At 41.5% G+C, this 20,505-nt stretch overlaps 3 protein-coding genes across 4 annotated transcripts; 1 reads left to right on the top strand and 2 right to left on the bottom strand.

Annotated features, from left to right (window-relative positions):
* Window positions 1–235: 235 nt before the first annotated feature.
* Window positions 236–7,743, bottom strand: scamp3 (secretory carrier membrane protein 3). Its single transcript, XM_076011834.1, has 9 exons — window positions 7,286–7,743; window positions 6,390–6,470; window positions 4,656–4,772; window positions 4,214–4,334; window positions 3,283–3,411; window positions 2,764–2,926; window positions 2,568–2,669; window positions 1,560–1,677; window positions 236–1,151 (listed from the first exon to the last, which is right to left on the bottom strand). Exons 1-9 carry the CDS (start codon window positions 7,307–7,309, stop codon window positions 990–992), a joined length of 1,017 nt encoding a protein of 338 aa, XP_075867949.1. The 5' UTR covers window positions 7,310–7,743; the 3' UTR covers window positions 236–989.
* A 5,926-nt stretch (window positions 7,744–13,669) lies between these two features.
* On the top strand, window positions 13,670–16,462 carry dnajc8 (DnaJ (Hsp40) homolog, subfamily C, member 8). The gene is made up of 9 exons (XM_076011835.1): window positions 13,670–13,827; window positions 14,320–14,421; window positions 14,600–14,656; window positions 14,768–14,834; window positions 14,952–15,046; window positions 15,279–15,350; window positions 15,574–15,665; window positions 15,848–15,923; window positions 16,015–16,462. The coding sequence occupies exons 1-9, from the start codon at window positions 13,756–13,758 to the stop codon at window positions 16,135–16,137; spliced, it is 756 nt and encodes a 251-aa protein (XP_075867950.1). The 5' UTR covers window positions 13,670–13,755; the 3' UTR covers window positions 16,138–16,462.
* Window positions 16,463–16,677: 215 nt separating this feature from the next.
* Window positions 16,678–20,346, bottom strand: LOC142877333 (uncharacterized). Of its 2 annotated transcripts, XM_076011837.1 has the most exons (4): window positions 19,117–20,346; window positions 17,814–18,125; window positions 17,520–17,607; window positions 16,678–17,431 (listed from the first exon to the last, which is right to left on the bottom strand). In XM_076011837.1, exons 2-4 carry the CDS (start codon window positions 18,089–18,091, stop codon window positions 17,282–17,284), a joined length of 516 nt encoding a protein of 171 aa, XP_075867952.1. In that variant the 5' UTR covers window positions 18,092–18,125; window positions 19,117–20,346; the 3' UTR covers window positions 16,678–17,281. The 2 variants fall into 2 exon arrangements, with proteins under 2 accessions (XP_075867952.1, XP_075867953.1); XM_076011838.1 differs by lacking the exon at window positions 19,117–20,346 and having other exon boundaries at window positions 17,814–18,551.
* Window positions 20,347–20,505: the final 159 nt, after the last annotated feature.

Below are 20,505 nucleotides of genomic sequence, written 5' to 3'. Positions count from 1 at the left end.
CGAGCTTGAAGGTTGCTCTGGTAAAATGCAGGTGACAGTACCAGCAAGGATGTTGAAAGCCCAACAAAGCAGCATCTTCAGCAGGAAGCTATGAAAACAAGCATTATCTAGCAGAAAAATGTAAAAAGGTGGCTAAACATGTTGTCTTTTGGAATTGTTTTATTTTGTTCCACTGGTCAGGACAAATAAATTCATTGGTATAGTAACAAAGTAACAGACACTATGCTAGTCCGTATGCAGACAATATATATTTATTAAAACCAAAACGACGTGACTCTTAAGAAAGCATTAAAAAACAAAAAAAACAAACACATTTCACCAAACAGTGATGAGATATTTTTAAAAACCCATCCAACACATAATGTTTAACAGTATGAGATGTTTGGCAAATAGGTACATATGCATTCTCTATTTGAAATAAGCAATAGCAAACATCCAAGTAACAACAACAAAAAAAAAAAAAGAGGAAAAACTTGGCCTGTGTTCAGATCAAATGCTAGAATATCAGCGCTTCAGTGCTACGCTCCCACTTTGCATTCAGCTCCTCTTTTAACATAATGTGCATCAAACTCATTTTAAAGTGGTGGAACATCTTGGCAACGAGTGTCCCACTTGGCACACAGTTATTTATTTTTGTTTATTTTTAGTTCGATATATGTTTTTTTTTTTCAGTCTAAGAAGAACATTTTCCCTGCATTCACTCACAGTTCTTTCAACTGTCATACTGCTTCATGTCGTTCTGTTCTCTCTTCAGAATTTCCCCTATGATTTGTTTGGCTGTGTCAACACACTTTTTTTTTCGCTCGCAGCTTCAAAAAAATGACACCTCTGTCTCATGCACATGCCCAGAAGTTTGGTTGCCCTGGAGTAATCGTGTGGCCATTGCTTTTAATCCCCTATTCGCTCCCATCCAATTCTAATTAGCAGTGGAGGAAACAAACACCAAACCAGTGTGCCATCATCCTCTCATCCCCTCCTTTGTCTTTGCTCTATTGAGGAGCGGTGAAGGCCCCCTTGGCAGCGCTGGTGGCAGCGCCAGTGGCGGCGTTGGCGGCCGCCTGGCGCACGGCCTGATTGGACATGACTCCGGTGGCGAACTCGGCCTGGGCCTTTTGGAAACTGGCATCAGTCTGCCGGTACATACCGTGGACCTGAGCGAGGGAAGAGCAGAGGGCATTGACACCCGATATGGGCTTGCAGTTCATCATCATATCGTGCGCATTGTGCGGAGGGGAAAATGAGACGCAGAACTTGATATCGCGGCTTCTCTTTGGACCGTCAGATATCGTGTGCCCGCTAATTGACAGATGCGTCGCCCGGGATAAAATGCACAAAGTCATTAACAAGATTGATTGCAACGTCTTATCTTGTGAAGAGCTTTTAGGACTTTATACAAATTATTCACGCAAAAGAAATGTAGCCCCATTTTTGCAAAATGTTACTCGCAATAACATGTCTGTACGGAGTTCATGTGGAACATCTCGGTCAAGATAATGGTTCAATTCCAGTCCCTGTCTGTGAATTTCAACGACATGGTGACAAATCTATTCACTTCTTACCTTTTTTAGCAAGATAACCCCCAGAGCGGCCTCGGCAGTGAAGAGGATGGAGTTTATCATCATAATTGCACCGACTCCGCTATTGGCTTTCAGAGCAGTCAAGCTGACGATCCATCCACTGAGACGGAGACATAAGTAGGGGGAGAAATACGTTAATATCGGATCAGCTGTCAGGCTAATGTCGCAGATTATCTCCTTCAGCAGAATAAATTCAGATAACGTGGAAGCACTCGAGTTAGGATACGTTTTGAAGGCACATCACTGTCATTAAAAGTCCAGTGTGTAATATAAACTTGGAGCTAATTGCAGAGAATGAAATAGAAATACATGTTTTAGATGAATACAATGCAAACAGATAACAGAATTTCATTTTCTATGATAATAATAATAATAATAATAATAATAATAATAATAATAATAATAATAATAATAATAGGTGCAGTGGTTAGCATTGTCGCTCACAGCAAGAAGGTTGCAGGTTTGATTCCCTGCCTGGGGCCTTTCGGTGTGGAGTTTTTCTCTGTGTCTGCGTGGCTTATCTTCAGGTTCTCTGGCTTCCTCCCACAGTCCAAAGAAATGTATGTGAGATGAATTGGAAACTCTAAATTGACCGTAGGTGTGCGTGTGAGTCAGAATGATTGTTTGGTCTCCAGCAGACCCCTGCAAACCCTGAGTGCAGCAAGAAGCGGGTATTGAAAATGGACGGATAACAATAATAATATTAATAATAAAACTAATTTCCTAATGGGAATTAGGTTTGAGCAAAGGAAAATTTAGCCAACCCATCTGATTGCGATTCATCATGCAAAGATGCAATATGTGCCCAAAAAAAGAAAGCGATGGAATTCCTTTGTTTGCAATGTGTTTTCTTACCACCAGGTGCAAATAAATCTCACACACTGGGCCCGTGATGTGATAGTCAGTTGATGTTGTTGCAGTACATTAGCATGAGCTGCTCCTCTCTGAAACAGCACAAGCAAACACAGGTGGACTGTTTAGCCCTTATACCTGAAGCCCCATCCAGGGATGCCGATGGTCATGATGACGTAGGTGACCACTTGGGCGAAGAAAACAAAGAAGAAGACGAAGAAGTTGAAGGAGCTGTCACTCCTAGAAGGGAAAGAGAGGAGCTTTAATAATCCAAACATTTTGGCCGGCTGTGTGTCTGTGTTATTTTTTATTTAGACCCAATCCGGGAACAAACCTGAAGGCTTTGTACACAGGCCGATACCAACAGACGAAGGAGCACGGAGTGAAGAGGATGGCCCAGAGGATGGCGAGGCCCAGGCCGACCCCGCTGGACGAGGGTTCGATACAGAACATAGCGAGGGAGGAGATCAGGTTCAGGAGCATTGTGCCAGTGTTGACTGAAACAGACAAAAGTGAAGACTGGTGTTATAGAAACAAGTACTGCTCAGGCGGAGACTGCAAAACCATTTCAGCGTCAGTGATCCTGGCAGCAAAGTGTCAGTGTTTGCACAGACGTTAGAGCCTGGACTCCAGACAGAGCAGCGCAAAGTGGTGCGGCGGTGAGACTCAGCTCTTTACTTTCAGTTCCAGGCTCTCTAAGTTTTCTTAGTTTCGAAATGATTTTCAGGTTTCGGGAGGTGAAGGTTTCAGCGCCAAATATACGTCAAATCCCACGTAACTGCATCGAATGCCCTCTAGTGACGTCGCTGCCAAAGTGTTGCTGGGAGACCGCACGGGGATTAAACAGACTCACACATCCAAAAGTAGTACATGAAGGTGACGATGCGCTGGAACTGCTGACTGATTTCCACGTTGATGTCCTGGTAGAAGCAGGGCCCCACGGGGCAGAAGGAGGGCAGAGGTGGCCAGTTATTCTGGCGGGCTGGGAAAGAAAACAGCAGGACGATGAAATTCAATCTTAACATGTGTTCAGACATCCAAAATATTCCTGCCATATTAAATTACATTGAAAGTGTATTTGATAGTTAAATGTTTATCACGGATGGTTAAGTGTAATAGTCCTTTCATATGAACACTGTGTATACTAATATACGCCAAAGTAATCTAAAATGATTTATTTTGGACTTCTCCATGCAAGAAGAGTGATTGCACTATATTGGAAAAATGTAGAAGCACCATCACTGGTGATATAGAAGAGGAAGCAAATGACCTGTCTTGGACTGGACACTTTGACATACATTGTGAAAGGCAAACACACAGAGTTTGCTTGTTTCTGGGACTCATTTATGTCTGTCTTGATCAATGAAATGGATAACACTGACTGAGAAATAAAAATAGTGATCCTGCCTTTGATTTGATTTGATTTTGTTCCATTTTTTTCTTATTTTTATTTATTTAATTAATTTAGCTTTTTCAGTTTGATGTCGGTCATCTTTTTATTTTATTTTTAATTTTTGTCTGTGTGAATGTTTAACTGTTTGAGGGGAGATTTATTTATATGCATATAAATGGAAAATGTTTGTACAATTGACATAAAGTTTGATATGCAATCAAAACCTCAATAAAAATATTGTTAAAAACAAAATAACAAGTCTATTTGGACCAACACAAGAATGTATTTTTCTTTTCAACTATGGTTCTCTTGAACTAATCAGAGATGATAGCCCTCTTGTGACTGTATTGTATTTTTTCCCGCTCAAACTCTTTGTGTGGGCGACTCTTACAGGCTCCAGGTCCCAGGCTGTGTGACTGCAGCTCCCGCTCTCTCCTCTCCAGGTCTTGGGCTTTTTTCTCCAGCTCCTCCTGCTTCCTCAGAAGCTCCGCTGTAGTTGCATTCACAGCAGTCTAACACAGCAAGACACGTGGTGAATAATGCATCAAAGCCACATCTCACGATAAAATGAGGGGTGGGTTTAAAAAAAACAACCAAAACTATTATGTAAGAGTCTGGTTATTATAATATATTCAGAGAGGACATGCTTTCTTCAAAGCAGGTTGCAGTTAACCTGACTGGGATGAGGTTTAAAAATATGTCCCATGACACTTTTGACTCTTCACATTTATAAAAACTGCAAATATCTGTGCTTAAGGGGACAAGGAGAAATTATCTCCTTGCCTTGTCTTGTTGTTTGGTTGGAACAGACGGGTGCACATTTCTGCATTTACCTGAGAGTTATTATAAGAGCCATAGTTGCGAGGCTCAGTGGGCGTCGTCCTGCTAGGCGGAGTCTGTGCAGGAGCAGCGGGAGCAGGGGGGGCGGTGGCTTCATATGGTGGTGGAGGCTGGAAAGTATCCAGCAGAAGAAAACACTGTTATGCATCCTTAGATCAGGGTGTTGCACAAACAAATTGTCTGTGAATGCAAAACTGCTGTACACTTCAACCAAATATTCCAAATAGACATTTCAACAAATGCCACGGACCATAAACCTGCAGCGCAAGGAGAGTTGCCAACCGTCCCTTAAAATACAGAATTGTCCTGTATTTGCCAAATGAATGGTGCGGCCCGTTTAGAATTGATAGGTTGTCCCGTATTTCTGAGTTGTCTTGAACGTAAATTTATTTTGGATGCAAACTCACATTTGTTTCAATAGAGTTTGCATTCAAAACCTTAATCTACGTAGCTGCAGGCAGTGCCATTGCACAACCCATTCACAACAACTGCGTACTGGCTGCATCGAGCAGGCTATGAATCAGGATCACTTGTTCTAATCATCTTGATTTATTTCATTCCTTTGTAAAAGCCACCCATCCTTCACTTTATTGACTGTTCTCAAGATTTCCATCCAATTTAAACATTCAGCTTATTTCTAATGTCTATTGGGAACAAAGCAGTTGAAATTCTGTGAACAATATACTTTTTTGAAACCCTATTTTAAGTTATGATTTACCACTAGTGGCGAGTCACTGGCCTGTGATGGTCATGGCCCCAAACACTGCGGGAAGCCTCCTTTATTTTTCAGAACGAAGGTTGGCAACACTAAGTGCAAGTACATGTTTTATGTGCATCACAATATAACTTGTGGGCAATTATGGCTGCAGCAGAAACTAAAGATTGCTTTCTGAGAAAGATAGCAACAGTTTGAAAGCAAGAGAAATGGCTGAGTGTAGTTCCTTTAACAGCAGGATTGGGTACGACCAACAGCTGACAGGAAGTCTGAGCAAAAAAAATAAATAAATAAATAAAAATCCTCATCAAGTTATCTTTTTTCAATTGTTTGGTTTCTGCTTTTGGTTTTGACACATTTTTTTAAAAATGGGAAGTAGTTCAAAACAAAAAAGAAGAAACAAACTGAGAATGAAGAGCTGCAGCAAACCTGCGTATCCACAAACTGAGGTTATGTGACAATGCATCGACATTTGAACTGAAATCAGTTTTATTTCCTAAAGCTGACATGAGGTGAAGAGTTTATTCTTCAACCCAACGAGAAAATAAACAACCAAATCTTGAAATGTCAAATAAAAGTGTTTTTTATATTCCAAAGACATAAATAATCTCTTCTGCATCTGCTCGCACTCACTATCAATATGGGGAAATCTTTTCTTGTCACAGCAGGGGAGAAGTGCAATGACAGCACAGGAACAGAAATGACCTAGTTTCAACGGCTGAGCCAGATAGTGAAAGCTGTTCCTAGTGGAAGACTGATAGACCTGAGAGCTTTCTGCTACGGCAAGCTAAAATATGTGCTTTTTAACCTGGCCCACCATCTGCTAAAAGCACACACAGCAAAATCATAAACTACCAAGGTCTTATTTGGGAAATCATAACTGATCCTACAGAAAAGGGGCTAGCCAACATGCTCAAAAGTGCACATTGCTCCATGACACAGCTCCTTTATCTATATCGGCCAAACTTCTGTCATCCGCATGTAACAAATTGGGAAGGAAACATCTCCTCACTCTGTTGTCGTTTTCAAATGGGTTGTACAGGTCCAGGGTGGCATATCCTGTGCTGCTGCTGTGTTGTGTCACTGCAGGATCCTAAAAGACAAAACAAACAGGTTAGAAATCACCTTTGACGTGGAGGTAAACGACACAGTTTAGTTAGGTGAGCAAAGAAGACAAAGTCTGAGTCTTAATCTTGCAAGAGGAACAACAGCGGTGGTGGAAACAGCATTCGCACTGGAATGTTCAACACGTACAAGGCCGGACAAAGTTTTTATACTATTGAATAAACAAGAGAATCTAAAGAGTAGATACATATGAATGTGCCCTCCCTTGAAGTCTCTCTTCCTTTGCTAAGGTAAGGTACTGTAAGAGATGGGGGCCAGCAAGAGGATGCAACCCTCTCAAGGATTCAACACCTCTTCCCGTGGGAGAAACTCACACAAGACGATTACTAGACCAAAACATACTGTAGCAAGCCACAAGGCCTGTCAAAGAACACTGTGAAGCACAATAAGACAGACATATACGACCTTGCACTGTAACCATTGTTCAAGTGCAAATTCACAAAGGATAAACATAAAATATTTGTTAAAAGAGACAGAAAATATGTGAAACGGCATGGAAATAATTTTTTCCCACCACCATCTCATTGGGCAAAACAATAGACTAACAGTCGACGATAACCTTCGTATTACCATGTAGTATTAAGACAGAAACTAAAAGTGTGGAGCAGTCAGTGAGTGGTCGGTGGGTTTGCGGGCAGGCCCAGCAGAAAAAAGCAACACGTCACATGAGCAACAACATGTCTGATATTACACAGTGCCAACATCAATGACTTCCTCCTACCAATGTTCACTGCGATTGCTTAGACTGAGACTAGGTCAACTCCTCTTCCTCATTTCACCTACCTGAAAAGGGTTTTGGTCTTCCATCGGTTCTGTCTACGCCTATTTTTTTATTATTATTATTTTTTTTGACGTATGACAGGTTGGGTTTGGGGGACGGAACGCTGAACTAATATCAAGCAGCAGCGACTTGAAGCCAATTCCGGCGAAGGGGAGCGGAATCAGCAGCAGGTTCGAGGTGCTGCGTTTGTTTTGGTCGCCTCAAATGGAAAGGTTTGGTGGGGTGTCCAACAGGCTGTCCGCAGCACTTCCGACGGTCATCTCTTTGACGATCAAGGAATCAATCGGACGTGGTTTACGTCACGTGGGTCTCTACGTCCTTGCTGTTTTTGCTCTGCTCGCTCCGCGACTGTCAACAACAACACCTGGGAAAACGAACACATGCAGATGAGCTGACGGCGATACACATCCGCTTCACTATCCTGCGTTGGGGAAAAAAAGAAACGTGAGCCAGGAAGTAATTGTTAGTCATGTGACTGCTGCGGCACAAGATCACATGAGAGCGCGAGGAGGCGGGGCTTAGTTAACGCGCCATAAAATGAAAAAAACAAACAACAAAACAAACAACAACAACATACATCATAAATATATTGTACTTATCAGATAATTTGATTTCATACTAGATGGTATAGTTTAAAAATAGAGGTTTTAGAATTTAATTTTCTTTTCATTGACTGTATGTTAGATCTAAAATGGAGGAATAAACGTTCAAATATCGTTGTGAGAAATTAAATTAATATGGTCTACTTTTAATTTCAAGCTAGTTAAAAAAAAAAAAAAAAAGTTATTTGCTTTGACAGCTACATTTGTGAGCAAATTGCTGTGTCGTTTACCGACGCTGACGTACTGCAGTCGGCGATGAGCTGCTGCTTCTCTCCAGTAGATGTCGCTCTTGCTCCCTTGATGGATCCCTTTCCCTCAGCCGCTGCTGGGGCGTCAACCTCAAATCTTATGTAAAGGTCCTGCTACTGACAGGGTGCAGCTGTTGACAAACACAATCACGCCGTTAATCTAAAAATCAATTTGAAACACAACGTTGTTGTCTGGATTGTTGTTTTGAAAATATCATCACGATTATCGAGTGAAGATGCGGTCTGATGTTCTTTGCTACACCTTTAATACATTAGCTTGTAATTGATGGATAACATGCAGCGCAAGTGCAACGGATCACAGCATTAGTTACTTTATACACACTTAGTGGCCTGTTAGCCCACTGTACATTCCGTGCTTGCCCTTCTCCCTTAAAGGTCACATGGATGACATGGGTAAAGAGCAGTCATATGATTATATGACAAACACCGACTGACTTTCTACTGAGCAAACCTTCTCCAGACATACATATAGGCTGGCTGACACTCTCTCCCAGGGACACCCTGACACAAACATATTATAGGATGACTTTGCTCACTGAAGTTCTACTTCAAAAAGAGGAAACTTAAAACCAATTTTAACTGTTAAAAAGATGAGTAACTAAGCCGCGCTCAACCAATCCACAACACGTGTGTCCAGGCTTAATCGCGTGCACGAAAACACATCCAGGATGAGCACACACGGATTCATCAAGCCAGGTGAAACCTATCCTGGATAAGTGCGCGCACGCGGCTCCCTCAGATAGACCCCGGTTGTCGAGCTCAGAATCAAGGATTCGCCATGACAACGAGAGCGACGTCCTTTTCCCGTCCGAGTATGAGTAGAGGCGGAAATCCTCATGGAGGCTTATGAGGAGGTAAAAGAAGAAATACAGAAGAAAGGCAACACCACCACAGCGTTAAAACAGAGAGAAAAGCGTGGCGAAGTATCGCAGACCGTCTGAATGCATAGGAAGTGCACAAATACGAACTCGCTCTTCCACTGGAACTATCGCATTTACGATCATAATAGTTATTATTCGGGGCTGAGCATCAGCGAAGTCCTGCTCAGATCTTCGCAAGGCGAAGACTCGATTGTATTTGCTATGTTTATTCTTATTCTTATTCTTATTCTTCCGTCGCCCTATTCAATCAAATTTGACCCCCTTACCAAAAAAAAATAATCGGTGAATTAAATATGCCACATAGGTGGAAACTGGCAAAAAGTTTCATAAAATGAAGAGAAAAAGGCAAAATTCCACTCTCTAGCGCCCCCTAGAGGCGTTCAAAAATTTCCCGCCCCAATTTGACCCCCTGAACATGCTCCAAAACTCATGGGGAAAAATTCCACGCGTTCGTCCGACATTTCGTACGCTCTAACTTTTGTCGCCCGACAAACAGGAAGTGAGTTATTTCCAATTTTTACCAAATTTCTTGCTCCAAGATTTAAAAAAAAATCCTTCTAGGAAGGTCATAGAGACATGGGGCCAACACCCACGCGTGCGGTCAGTCCAGACCTATTTGCTGATATGCTGACCTTTGACCCCAAACAAACCGGAAGTGACCTATCGTCACTTGTTTGGAACAGAGTGAAAACACAAGGCTCAGGAAGCGCAAGTCCGACGGGCTTGAAAATTGAGTATGACGTAGACTGGACCTTCAATCCAAACAATCATCAACAAAAATGGGAGATTTTCAAACCGTTTTCGTACAACGGCCCTCCAAAGTCGACATACATTGAAAATTTACCAAAAATCCTGTCACAAAAATTTAAACTTCTCTAGCGCCCTCTAGGAAGGTCGAAACGACATGGGACAAAAACCCATGCGTTCGATAGATACAGACCTGCATTCTGACACTCTGACCCCTCACAAACCGGAAGTCAGCTATTTTCACTTGTTTGAAATCATCTAGAGTGACAGAACTCAACAACCGTGAATGCTGCAAGTTTCAAACCTTGTTTGTTTGTTTTGTATTACACAGACTAGACTGTCAGAAGGTCAACGTAAAAACAATGGTCCGGATGCGTTGCACCATTTTCATTTTAGAGCCCTTTAAAGTTGATGGATTTCAGAACTGACCAAAATCCTAAAAAAAACCCAGAAAACTAACTAAAAATGCACGTAGCGCCCCCAAGGAACATCGAAAATTCATACAACAAAAACCCACGCGTTCGTCTCGTCAAGCTCTACGTCGCGTACGCTCTAACTTTTGTCGCCCGACAAACAGGAAGTGAAATATTTCGAGTTCGAGCTCCCCCCAACGAAAAAAAAAGAAGTCAGTTTTTTCACTGACCACGCCTACACCGTTATTCCCCAGATAACTATATATAGTTAGATTGCTGAAGCCCTTAGCTAAAAGATGATACCAATATCTTTCGTGTAGACGCCGAAATGGCTGAGTTCTAAGCTTAGATGTCCAAGGTGGTAAAAGCGGAAAAAGCGGAGCTAGCGGAGCTGGAGGCGCTAACTGTGCTGCTGCAGGTTGGGTGCTCTGTTTCAACACAGACACACACACACACACACACACACACACACACACACACACACACATACACTATACTGTAAATGGCTGCAGTTTCCTTCACAAAAGTGCTACAGATGTCATTCAAACATCCACGTGTTTGTCTCATCAAGGCCTATATTTTACATTTGACAGCCACTTGAAAAAAAAATGCAGGTAAAAAATATGCATCATTTGCATACACAGGCATGTGATGATTACACCTCTTCTCCCTCTTTTTCAACACACAAATGGCTGCAGTTTCCTTTAGAAAAAAGCTACAGACGTCATTCAAACATCCACGTGTTTGTCTCATCAAGACCTATATTTTACATTTGACAGCCACTTAAAAAAAAAGGCAGGTAAAAAATATGCATCATTTGTATACACAGGCATATGATGATTACACCTCTTCTCCCTCTTTTTCAACGCAGAAATGCCTGCAGTTTCCTTTACAAAAGTGCTACAGACGTCATTCAAACACCTACGTGTTTGTCTCATCAAGGCCTATAATTTACATTTCACAGCATCTTTCAAAAAAAAAAAAACAGGTTGAAAAATCTGCGTCATTTGCATAGACTTCTTTCAGCAGATGTCGCCGGGCGTCGGCAGAGGACGGGGGTCATCGGGGGTCATCAGGGGTCGCGGCGGCCACAGCGGCCATGGCGGCTCAGCCCCGCAAACGCTGCTTGCAGCTTTAATTATTATTATTATTATTATTATTATTATTATTAGTAGTAGTATTATTGCAGATGTGAGTGAATTTGTGTAAAATGTAGCTCCAAAAAACCGTAACAATTTTGATAAATAGACGACTAAACTGACTTTACTGAATTTCCGTTTGAGCTTAAAAAAAAAAAAAAAGTATGGAGAGAGCCATCCTGGCAACATAGTGGGAATTAATGGATGAAAATTCCCATTATGCAAAATTCCCACTGTGCTAATTGTCATGGGTTAACAAAACTCATAAGTTATCAGACAATTGTATGCCCAGCATCTACAGCAGCAAATGCAACTGGCTGATTTTGGCATACAATACAAGAAGGTAAAGACTGCAGACATTTTATTAGAGTCCGAAATAAAAAGGAAAACTATATGAAAACTCACCATTGAAATGAATGGGAGGTGAGTCGTCAATGCACACTGTATGCTGACTGGAACAAAAATGTAATAATTATTATTCTCCTTACCTCTCCCAGCTCCAAGAACATGACACATCTTAAAATAAATAAAGGTCAATTGAATTATGACGGTGTCTGTTTGTTTCATGTATGCACCTTTTGGCCTAAAAAGAGATGACACTAAGCACTGAAATTGTGGAAGTTTTTATCTGTAATCCTACCTTGGTGCTATGATTGGTTGGAAGTTGAAACTCGGGCATCATTCATAAGGTTAGAAGAAATGCACTTAATGTACCAAGAAATTCAACCTCTCAGAAATATTAAAACACTTTATGGTAATAAAAAGTGAGAAGAGGGAACAGTTGAAATATCTATTCTTTAAGGTAGTAGACATCACAATGACATCGGATTGAAAAGAAAAGGTACAGCGATAATAAACCAATGATTTGCAGCTTGTGAGGTGTAAATAAAAACCTCAATAAATGGGGCATGGCTCAAATGGCCTAGGCGGGTTTCAAACCCCAGACTCCCAGGTGATAGTTATACATGCTAACCATTTGGCCAGAGGGATCTTCCCTTGGCCAAGTAGCCAGGGCTCATGATCAATTGGAGGCATAGTAACAGGACCTTCAATTGTCACAAAAAGAACCTCATGTTACTCTTTGATGTGTATTCATGTTTACATGGGATGTGTATTTTTATATATGATGCATGGTAAAATATACCTTATGTTACAACTTATCAAATTATTGCAACATTATCTCAACTAATTTCTCTATAATGATTGAAATTAAATGATTCCAAATGTTGAAATAATATAATCAAATTATTCCAAATGTTGAAATAATGACAGTGGGTCTAGTTCAGGGGTCACCAACGTGGTGCCCGCGGGCCCCAGGTAGCCCCCAAGGACCTCATGAGTAGCCCGCAGATCCGTTCGAAAAATTGCACAGCTCGTTGAGCTGTGTCTAAAATTCAATTTTATCCAACCTTGTTAAGTCATTTTTGATAATTATTGAGAACTCATGAGCTTGATAAGTGTCTTCACATAGAAGAGTATCATTAATAATAATATATAACTCAGAGAGTTTGTTATTTCAGGAGAATCTAGCAAGCTGGTAGACCTTCATACGGCTCAGGACCAATGAAGTAGCTCTCAGTGCCAAAAAGGTTGGTGACCCCTGGTCTAGTTGAATGTGATAACAATGTGTAGTGTTCAGTGGAACAACTATTGGTTTCCGTTGGTGGTGACTGTTTACTGAGACAAGGAGTGAGATTAAATAGATCCTGGAATTTAGCCTGGTCTGGAGCAGGCTCACCCCACAGAATAAATCTCCATGGTAACTTATACCATAACACGTCCCACTTCCACCTATCCCACTTTTGTGCAACCGGATCATGGATAAGTTCATCCAGGATGACCAAGATATCTCGGCTTAATCCTTAACCTAGTTTCGTGCAACGGGCCCCTGGTGTGGGCTAACTTTTTGACTGATGGGCCACAGTGGTTCCTAAAGTTTGACAGATGGGGCCGGAGCAGGAATAGATGGATGGAGTGTTTTGGTGAGCCACCTCATAGGAGGAAAAAACATATATCATGGGATATGGAGAAAACAAGTGTTTTAATGTTAATTGAAAAGCGTATTTGGTTTTTAGCACTTTATTGAAATTGTTCTTAAAACAGTGAAAAATAATTTTTGAAAACAGCTACTTTTATTATTATTACTTACTATTATAATTTTTTCAAGTTCGGTGGGCCGCATTAAAAAAAAAAAAAAAAAGAAAAGAAAAAAAAAGAAAATAACTTAGCTGGCCGCATATGGCCCCCGGGCCCTTGTTTGCCCACGCCTGTTTCAGAGCTTTGTTTCGCGATCTCTCCTGTGTACGAGAGAGAAAAAGGTATTTAATTAGTATAATACGCATCGTTCTAATTGTGTGAAACTTTGCCGTTGAGCGGCTGTATAGTCACGTGACCTGTGACATCACACGCGTTTCGGGGGGGATGATGGCGGCCGCCGGAGGAGAGCCCTCTTCCCACAATACGGATGAATTATTTAAACATTTTATCTCTGAGGTACAGTGAAATTGATTTGACTTTAGACGTGGCGTGAATTGTCATTCACTCACAGGTGCCTCGGGGGAAGTGGGTTGCTCGGCGTTTGCCGGTTTGTGGGACAGAGGCCTTGCAACATGAGCATCAGCTAGTCGGTAGATGCTAATGTTTGTGGGGTTGTTTTCCCCTGCCGCAAGCTCTCTTTCTTCAGTGTTGTCCGAGTAACACACGTGGACGTTTTTAGTTTCGCTTTGCAACATTTAAATCAATTCACTCGATAAAATTCTTCAGTTCTCCGCAAAGGCGCCGCTAGCATTAGCTAAGCGTTTCCATGAACGCAATGCGGTAGAAATGAGCCTCAAGCAGTCACAACACAGCAAACCACCGTTAGCAGCCCGCCCGAGGAGCTTCAAAAAAATGTTTGCTTTAACGATTTAGCAGAGAAATGTGAGGGTCCGCTTCGAGTCCGTGTTGAAAGGTGGACTCGTGAAGGATCTGTTTCTTTTCTAACAGGTGAAGCAGATCGAGAAAAGAGATTCCGTGTTAACGTCCAAGCAGCAGATTGACAGACTGCTCAGACCGGGAGCGTCCTATTTTAACCTCAATCCGTTCGAGGTAGGTCATATTTCTTCTATTATAGAAACAAATGTACGCAGCATTATCAACACAATCGGCTTGTTTTAATATCTATGCCTATTTTAGCCGATCCGTGTAATTATTCCAAGATTTGAACCTTCATTACTCATGAATACGCTTATACTTATGGGAACTGACTGGGTTTAATGATTGTCAGGTTTTGCAAATTGACCCAGATGCTACCGATGATGAATTGAAGAAAAGGTTTAGAGCGGTAAGGACATAAGCAAAAAAATTTCCTTCATTCTTTTATGTGAAAGCATGTCGTTTGCTACACTAAGATTCATGGGGTAATTCATACTGTCTGCTCTCATTGAATCTGCAGTTGTCCATTTTAGTCCATCCAGACAAGAATCAAGGTGATCCAGAACGGGCACAGCTGGCTTTTGAAGGTAAAGTTCCTACTAGCTGCAAACTAACTGCTGTTGACCTAAATAATTCATTATTCAAAATAACTTTTTATTCAGTTTTAGATTATAATGTTGGGTGAATATTTATATTTGCTTTAGCTGTGGACAAGGCGTACAAACTCTTACTGGATCAAGACCAAAAGAAGAGAATCTTGGACGTGATTCATGCCGGAATGGAATATGTGGAGCATATGGTGAGTGTTCAAACGTTGTCTTACATGTCTTTCACAGCCCCAGAACCTTTTAAATCTCCTCTCCAGAGGCACTTTTCCACCTCTGTGCTTGTGCTTGTGTTTTCATTTCTGTTTTTACATCTTTTGTGCACTTTGTTCACTCATTGTAATTTGTGAAATGTGCTGTTTAAATAGATAAGCATGGATTGGAGTTACACCAAGTAAAACTTACCATTTCCTGCCATTCCCACAGGTAAAGGAGAAAAAAAAACAGTTAAAGAAGGACGGCAAATTGTTAGACGTGGAGGAGGACGACCCTGAAGTGGTAAAGACGATGTTCAAAGCACATTCCCGTTTGTAGTCACATTTAAATTTAGCTCAATTTGCAAGATGGTGTTCAAAAATAAGTGTGGGATGTGTAAGATAAATTAATAGTGATGAAGATTTTCCGACTAATTGGAATTACAGATATTGTCTATGGATATATTTACAGTTTATATAGTCATTCTGTTCAGAACTGATGTTTTTAACATTTTCTCTGTTACCAGTTCAAGCAAGCGGTGTACAAACAGACTATGAAGTTGTTCGCAGAACTGGAAATCAAGAGGAAGGAAAGGGAAGCAAAAGATATGCATGAAAGGTAAATGGCCATTTTACTCCTCGTTTTACTCTGAAGACAAAGTTAGCAGGCCCACTGAATGATCTAAATGTTCACATATTGCACAAGGGATCTGTAGAATTGAAATGTTAGTAATTCCATGATATAGAAAAGTAACCGTTCATATTGTCATGTTTCTTCCCTACGTTCAATTTGTTTTTCAGGAAAAGGGCCAGAGAGGAAGAAATCGAAGCAGCAGAAAAAGCAAAGCGCGATAGAGAGTGGCAGAAAAATTTTGAGGTGAATATCCTCTTATGTGACCATTAAACTTAACCAAAAGAGATTCTGACCGTCTAAATCCCTCTTTTTTTGTGTGTGAACCGTTTGCCAGGAAACGCGAGACGGACGCGTGGACAGCTGGAGGAACTTCCAGGCCAAAGGGAAGAAGCACAAGGAAAAAAAGAACAGAACCTTCCTAAAGCCCCCCAAAGTAAAGATGGAGCAGCGGGAATGATGCTCCGGAACGGGACTAAACTCAAATCACTGTAACACAAACTCAAGCTCTGTGCATCTTCACCTCGGCATCCCGCAAGGCAGCTTTTGTCAAGCGTCACATTCTCATCATCAGGATATTTGTCATACTGCCGACGTGCTCGTCCCAACCCTGGCAAAACGTAGCTTTGTACTCGGTTTTTCTAATGTAAATATTTGTGATCCACGCTCAGAGATCATACATGCCTCATGTGAGAATAGAAAAAAAAGTATCTTCCTCTTCTTCACCTGAAGATTTTTTTGTTTGTTTTTTTTTAAATGAAATAAAGCTTGGACTTACAAGCCAACTGTAGCAGTGGTCTTAAGGATGGGTGGAAATTTTGAGTTGCATTGGCTCATTTAAAAAAAAAAAATCAGAGTCTAAAGAAGAAAACATGGTTTTTATGTCAGTTAACGTGATTTCGATTCCATTTGCATGTCTCAAATGTACATGATTCAGAATGTACATCTTTTCCTATATTTATGGTTATGAGCGCAAATAAAACATGCTGCAGATGATGTATTCATATATAAATAGATTTATATTTGTACTAAGCAGATTCTGTCACAAAATACATTCATAACTGAAAAAGAACTATCCATGGATGAAAATAATTTACAGTAATATTTTCTTTTTAAAAGGCCCAGTGTAATCTTTCCAGCGCCCAAATGACAAAGTACAATAGAAAATACATATTTTCAGTTGTATAAAATCAAATAAAGTCACCTGTTGTATTTCCATTTCCTAATAGTAAATGTTTGTATTTACATAAAGAGCTGGTCTATGTTGTAGACTCATATCTAAAGTTGGCCAGATTGTGCATCAGTACCATCCCTTATTTTAGTGACATCAGTGCTGGCTGAAGAAAAACGACAGATGGAGGTGGTCATCATCATCATCATCATCATCAGTAAACAGACTTGCATTGTTAGTGGCTTCATCCTGATGGAACGTGCTGCCAACTGACCACTAGATGTTGCTAAGTTGTAACCGGCGGGCCGTTGGAAGCATCCTCCCCTCTACTTGCAGTGAGCTTCAGGTTAATCTTTGAGTCACCTGAGCCCCATGTCGCAAAAGTACTTGTTAATCTTTGCAGTAGTCTGTTTGTCCTTTAATCCCCGTGGTCTCACATGACTTTGCACTGATCTCCTGCGGCAGGAGCAGCAAAAGCAGGTGATCCGCTGCCGTCTCCCATCAATCCCTCCAGACTGAGACCTTGGAATGCTCCGAAGAAGGAATCGTCCTTGGCCGAGGCGGGCTTCCTGGCAGGTGTGGTCTAGCGCAGGAAGAAGAGGGAGATCAAACGTCACTTTTTTTTTTATTCGAGCAGTAAAGCTGATTTATTTGCTTGCTCCTTTTTCTACCCGTGGGAGGCAGTGGTGGCTCCTGAAGTGCGTTTTTCTGACGGACCTCTCTGCGTTCTTCTTGGCAAGCTGGGCCTGCTGTCGTTTCCTGTTGCAAAGAGCAGACAAGGAGGGCCACATTAGGTGTGACACATGGGCGAGCAGCCGACACATGCCGGGGACATCCTGATCCGCATTAAGCAAGCCTGTCTGGCCAAGTGTCTGACTGAAAGCACTTCCTGAAAGCTGCATGGGCACAAGAGTTTGCAAAAACAAAAAATGTTTTAAATTTCACACAAGCTACGGAGGTCCTACCTCTCTCTTTTCAGCTCAGCCTGGTAGGCCCTGAGCCATGAGTCCGGCACCTTCTGGCCGCCACAGGGGAGGCTTCTCCTCCTGCTGATGCTCTTCCTACGGGTGAAGCTGCTCCTGCGGACGGACTGGCTCTTGGAGCCTCTCTTGGTTTGCGCGTTCCCCCCGGTCATGCAGCTGGCGAACTGCTTCAGGGGACGACCCAGCGACATGATGGAATCCATCACAGAGGGCTGTTTTGTGCCAATGTGCGAGGGCGATCCCGAGCTCTGCTGCACCATAGAACACGCCACAGTTTCTAAAACTTGCGCTCGTCTGCAATGGCAACACAAAACACAGCCTATATGTCAGAGTTCAAATATTAATCATTTTGAAAATGTCAACTAAAAGCACCTCAACACATCCAGTCTGTCTAGACCAGGCATGGGCAAACTACGACCCGGGGGCCATATGCAACCCGTTAAATTTTTTAATGCTGCCCACCATACTCGAAGAAATTATGTTCATGGGAATAACGTCATAAAACAGCAGCACTTCGTCCATTCTTTCAGTGTTTTCAGAGTCATTTCAATAAAGAGCTCAATACTGTGGGCCTTCAAAGACCGTTGGTTGATTTTCAATTGACATTAAAGCTACATGATATGCTTTCTACATATCCCTCATACTGTTCATACACTACCAGTCGAAAGGTTGAACACAACTTCTCATGCTATTTTTTTGCACTAGCAGTCGAAAATAAGGACACACCCTATGAATTTAATGTGTTCTCTTTCATTCTCATGACTATTGACATTGCAGTTTCTCTCTGAAGGCATCAAAGCTACGTATGAACACACATGGAATAATGCAGAAACAATTAAACTTTAAAATAACTCAAACACATTTTATATTTAAATTTTTCAAAACTGCCAGCTTTCATAAAAAACACATTTAAAGTGTTTTTCTTTGCTGCATAATTACATATATCTTGCTTATACATTTGATGTCTTCAGTATCTATCTGCAGTGTAGAAAGTTGGAAAGATAAAAAACAAAATTGTATGTCCAAACTTTTGACTGGTCGTGTATATAATTCCATGTGTATTCATACGTAGTTTTGATGCCTTCGGTGGAAAACTGCAATGTCAATAGTCATGAGAACAAAAGAAAAGATCTTAAATCCATAGGATGTGTCCAAACTTTTCACTGGTAGTGTCTTTATAGGCCCCTCTGTCAAATCTTAGAACGCATTGTGGCCCACCAGGAAAAAAGTTTGCCCACCCCTGGTCTAGGGTCTATCTCGTATCAAAACAGAGAACGGGACTCACCTGCAAGTTCGGAGCTGCTCAAACACTCGGCTGGAGGAAGTGTTGATGTCTAAACGCTGAATGCATTGAGCCCGGCCGTCGCACCACCTCCGGTCCTGCCACGCGCGTACCTGCACACACCTGTGACTCGGCAGCCGTCTGCTCTTATGAGGATCTGACCCATGACCTCGCAGGCGATTAGAGGATTAAACGAGGACGCAGGAGATTATCTCATGGACAGCAGAGCGCCTCAAAACAAACCTGCACAGCTGCTCGTGCGCTGTATTTGACCACAGACGTCTGAAGCTGGGAGTATCGATGGCTGAGCGAGATGGCTTTAGTTTGTGTGTCCAAGTTTTACACAAAATAAATAAATTTGACTATTCAGATATAATGTTATCCTGAGCTAGAATCAAATTTGAAGCCATGAATAAGTAAAAAAAATAAAAATAAAAAAAAAAGTGCAGAGGGACACAGATCAGATGATGAAGGGACAGATGGAGCAACTCCTCTGTGACGCAGAGAGGATTTCCGACTCCCGCAGACAGATGACAGCCGTTTCATTGACTGGAAACTCCCAACACCTGGCCCAATGCTGTTCATTCATCCTCAGGCTCATCCACTGGCCTAAGAATAGAATCTAGGAGTGGAACCCGGTCCAAAACTTGAGATTTCAAGTCACGGCAGACACTGTACGTCCTTATATACGATAAGGACGTCCTTATCCGTTATATGAACTTGACTCTGTTATGTTTCTGCAGGGAGAAAGAAAGATAATGAAGCAGAGTGAGGTTATCAAAAACAGAGAAGTCAATGGATGATAAACAAGGCTTAAGTTACAGCATGGATAGATCTGCACATGTTGCAACTCGGCAGGGTAAGGTCACCCTAAAAAAAATGCAAAACAGATTATTTTGGAGTTATAATCATGTTACTTTTACTTCTTAGTGTTAATGTATTTAAATGTAAAGCACTTTAGTCAACCTGCGTTGCTTGTAAAGATCTGTGTAAATTTTGACCTGTTTGATGAATGGATTTAAGGATGCACGCAACAATCATCCCCACTGAGAGCATCATGGGTATCACGGGTAGCAGCAAAGACAACAGAACAGACGTTAACATCTAGACCAGGCATGGGCAAACTACAGCCCGGGGGTCATGTGCGGCCGAACTTGAAGAAGCTATATTAATAGTGAGTCAGTCATAAAATAGCAGTATTTCATCCATTTTTTCAGTTTTAAGAATCATTTCACAGCTTAATACAGCTAAATACTGTGGGGCTTCCAAGACAGATTTTGTTACAACGCTTTGGTTCATTCTTCCATTGACATTAAAGAGGTCACATTTTCTAAATATCTCATAATATGTATTTTTTTTTAACATGAGAAACCAGCCCCTGTATCAAATTTT

Source organism: Nelusetta ayraudi, unplaced genomic scaffold (genome assembly GCF_046127955.1).
Source record: "Nelusetta ayraudi isolate G7.1 ecotype Tasmania unplaced genomic scaffold, CSIRO-AGI_Nayr_v1 ptg000135l, whole genome shotgun sequence".
Classification (NCBI taxonomy): domain Eukaryota; kingdom Metazoa; phylum Chordata; class Actinopteri; order Tetraodontiformes; family Monacanthidae; genus Nelusetta; species Nelusetta ayraudi.
The sequence above is the reverse complement of the archived record's forward strand: the minus strand, read 5'-3'. Positions and strand labels throughout refer to the sequence as shown.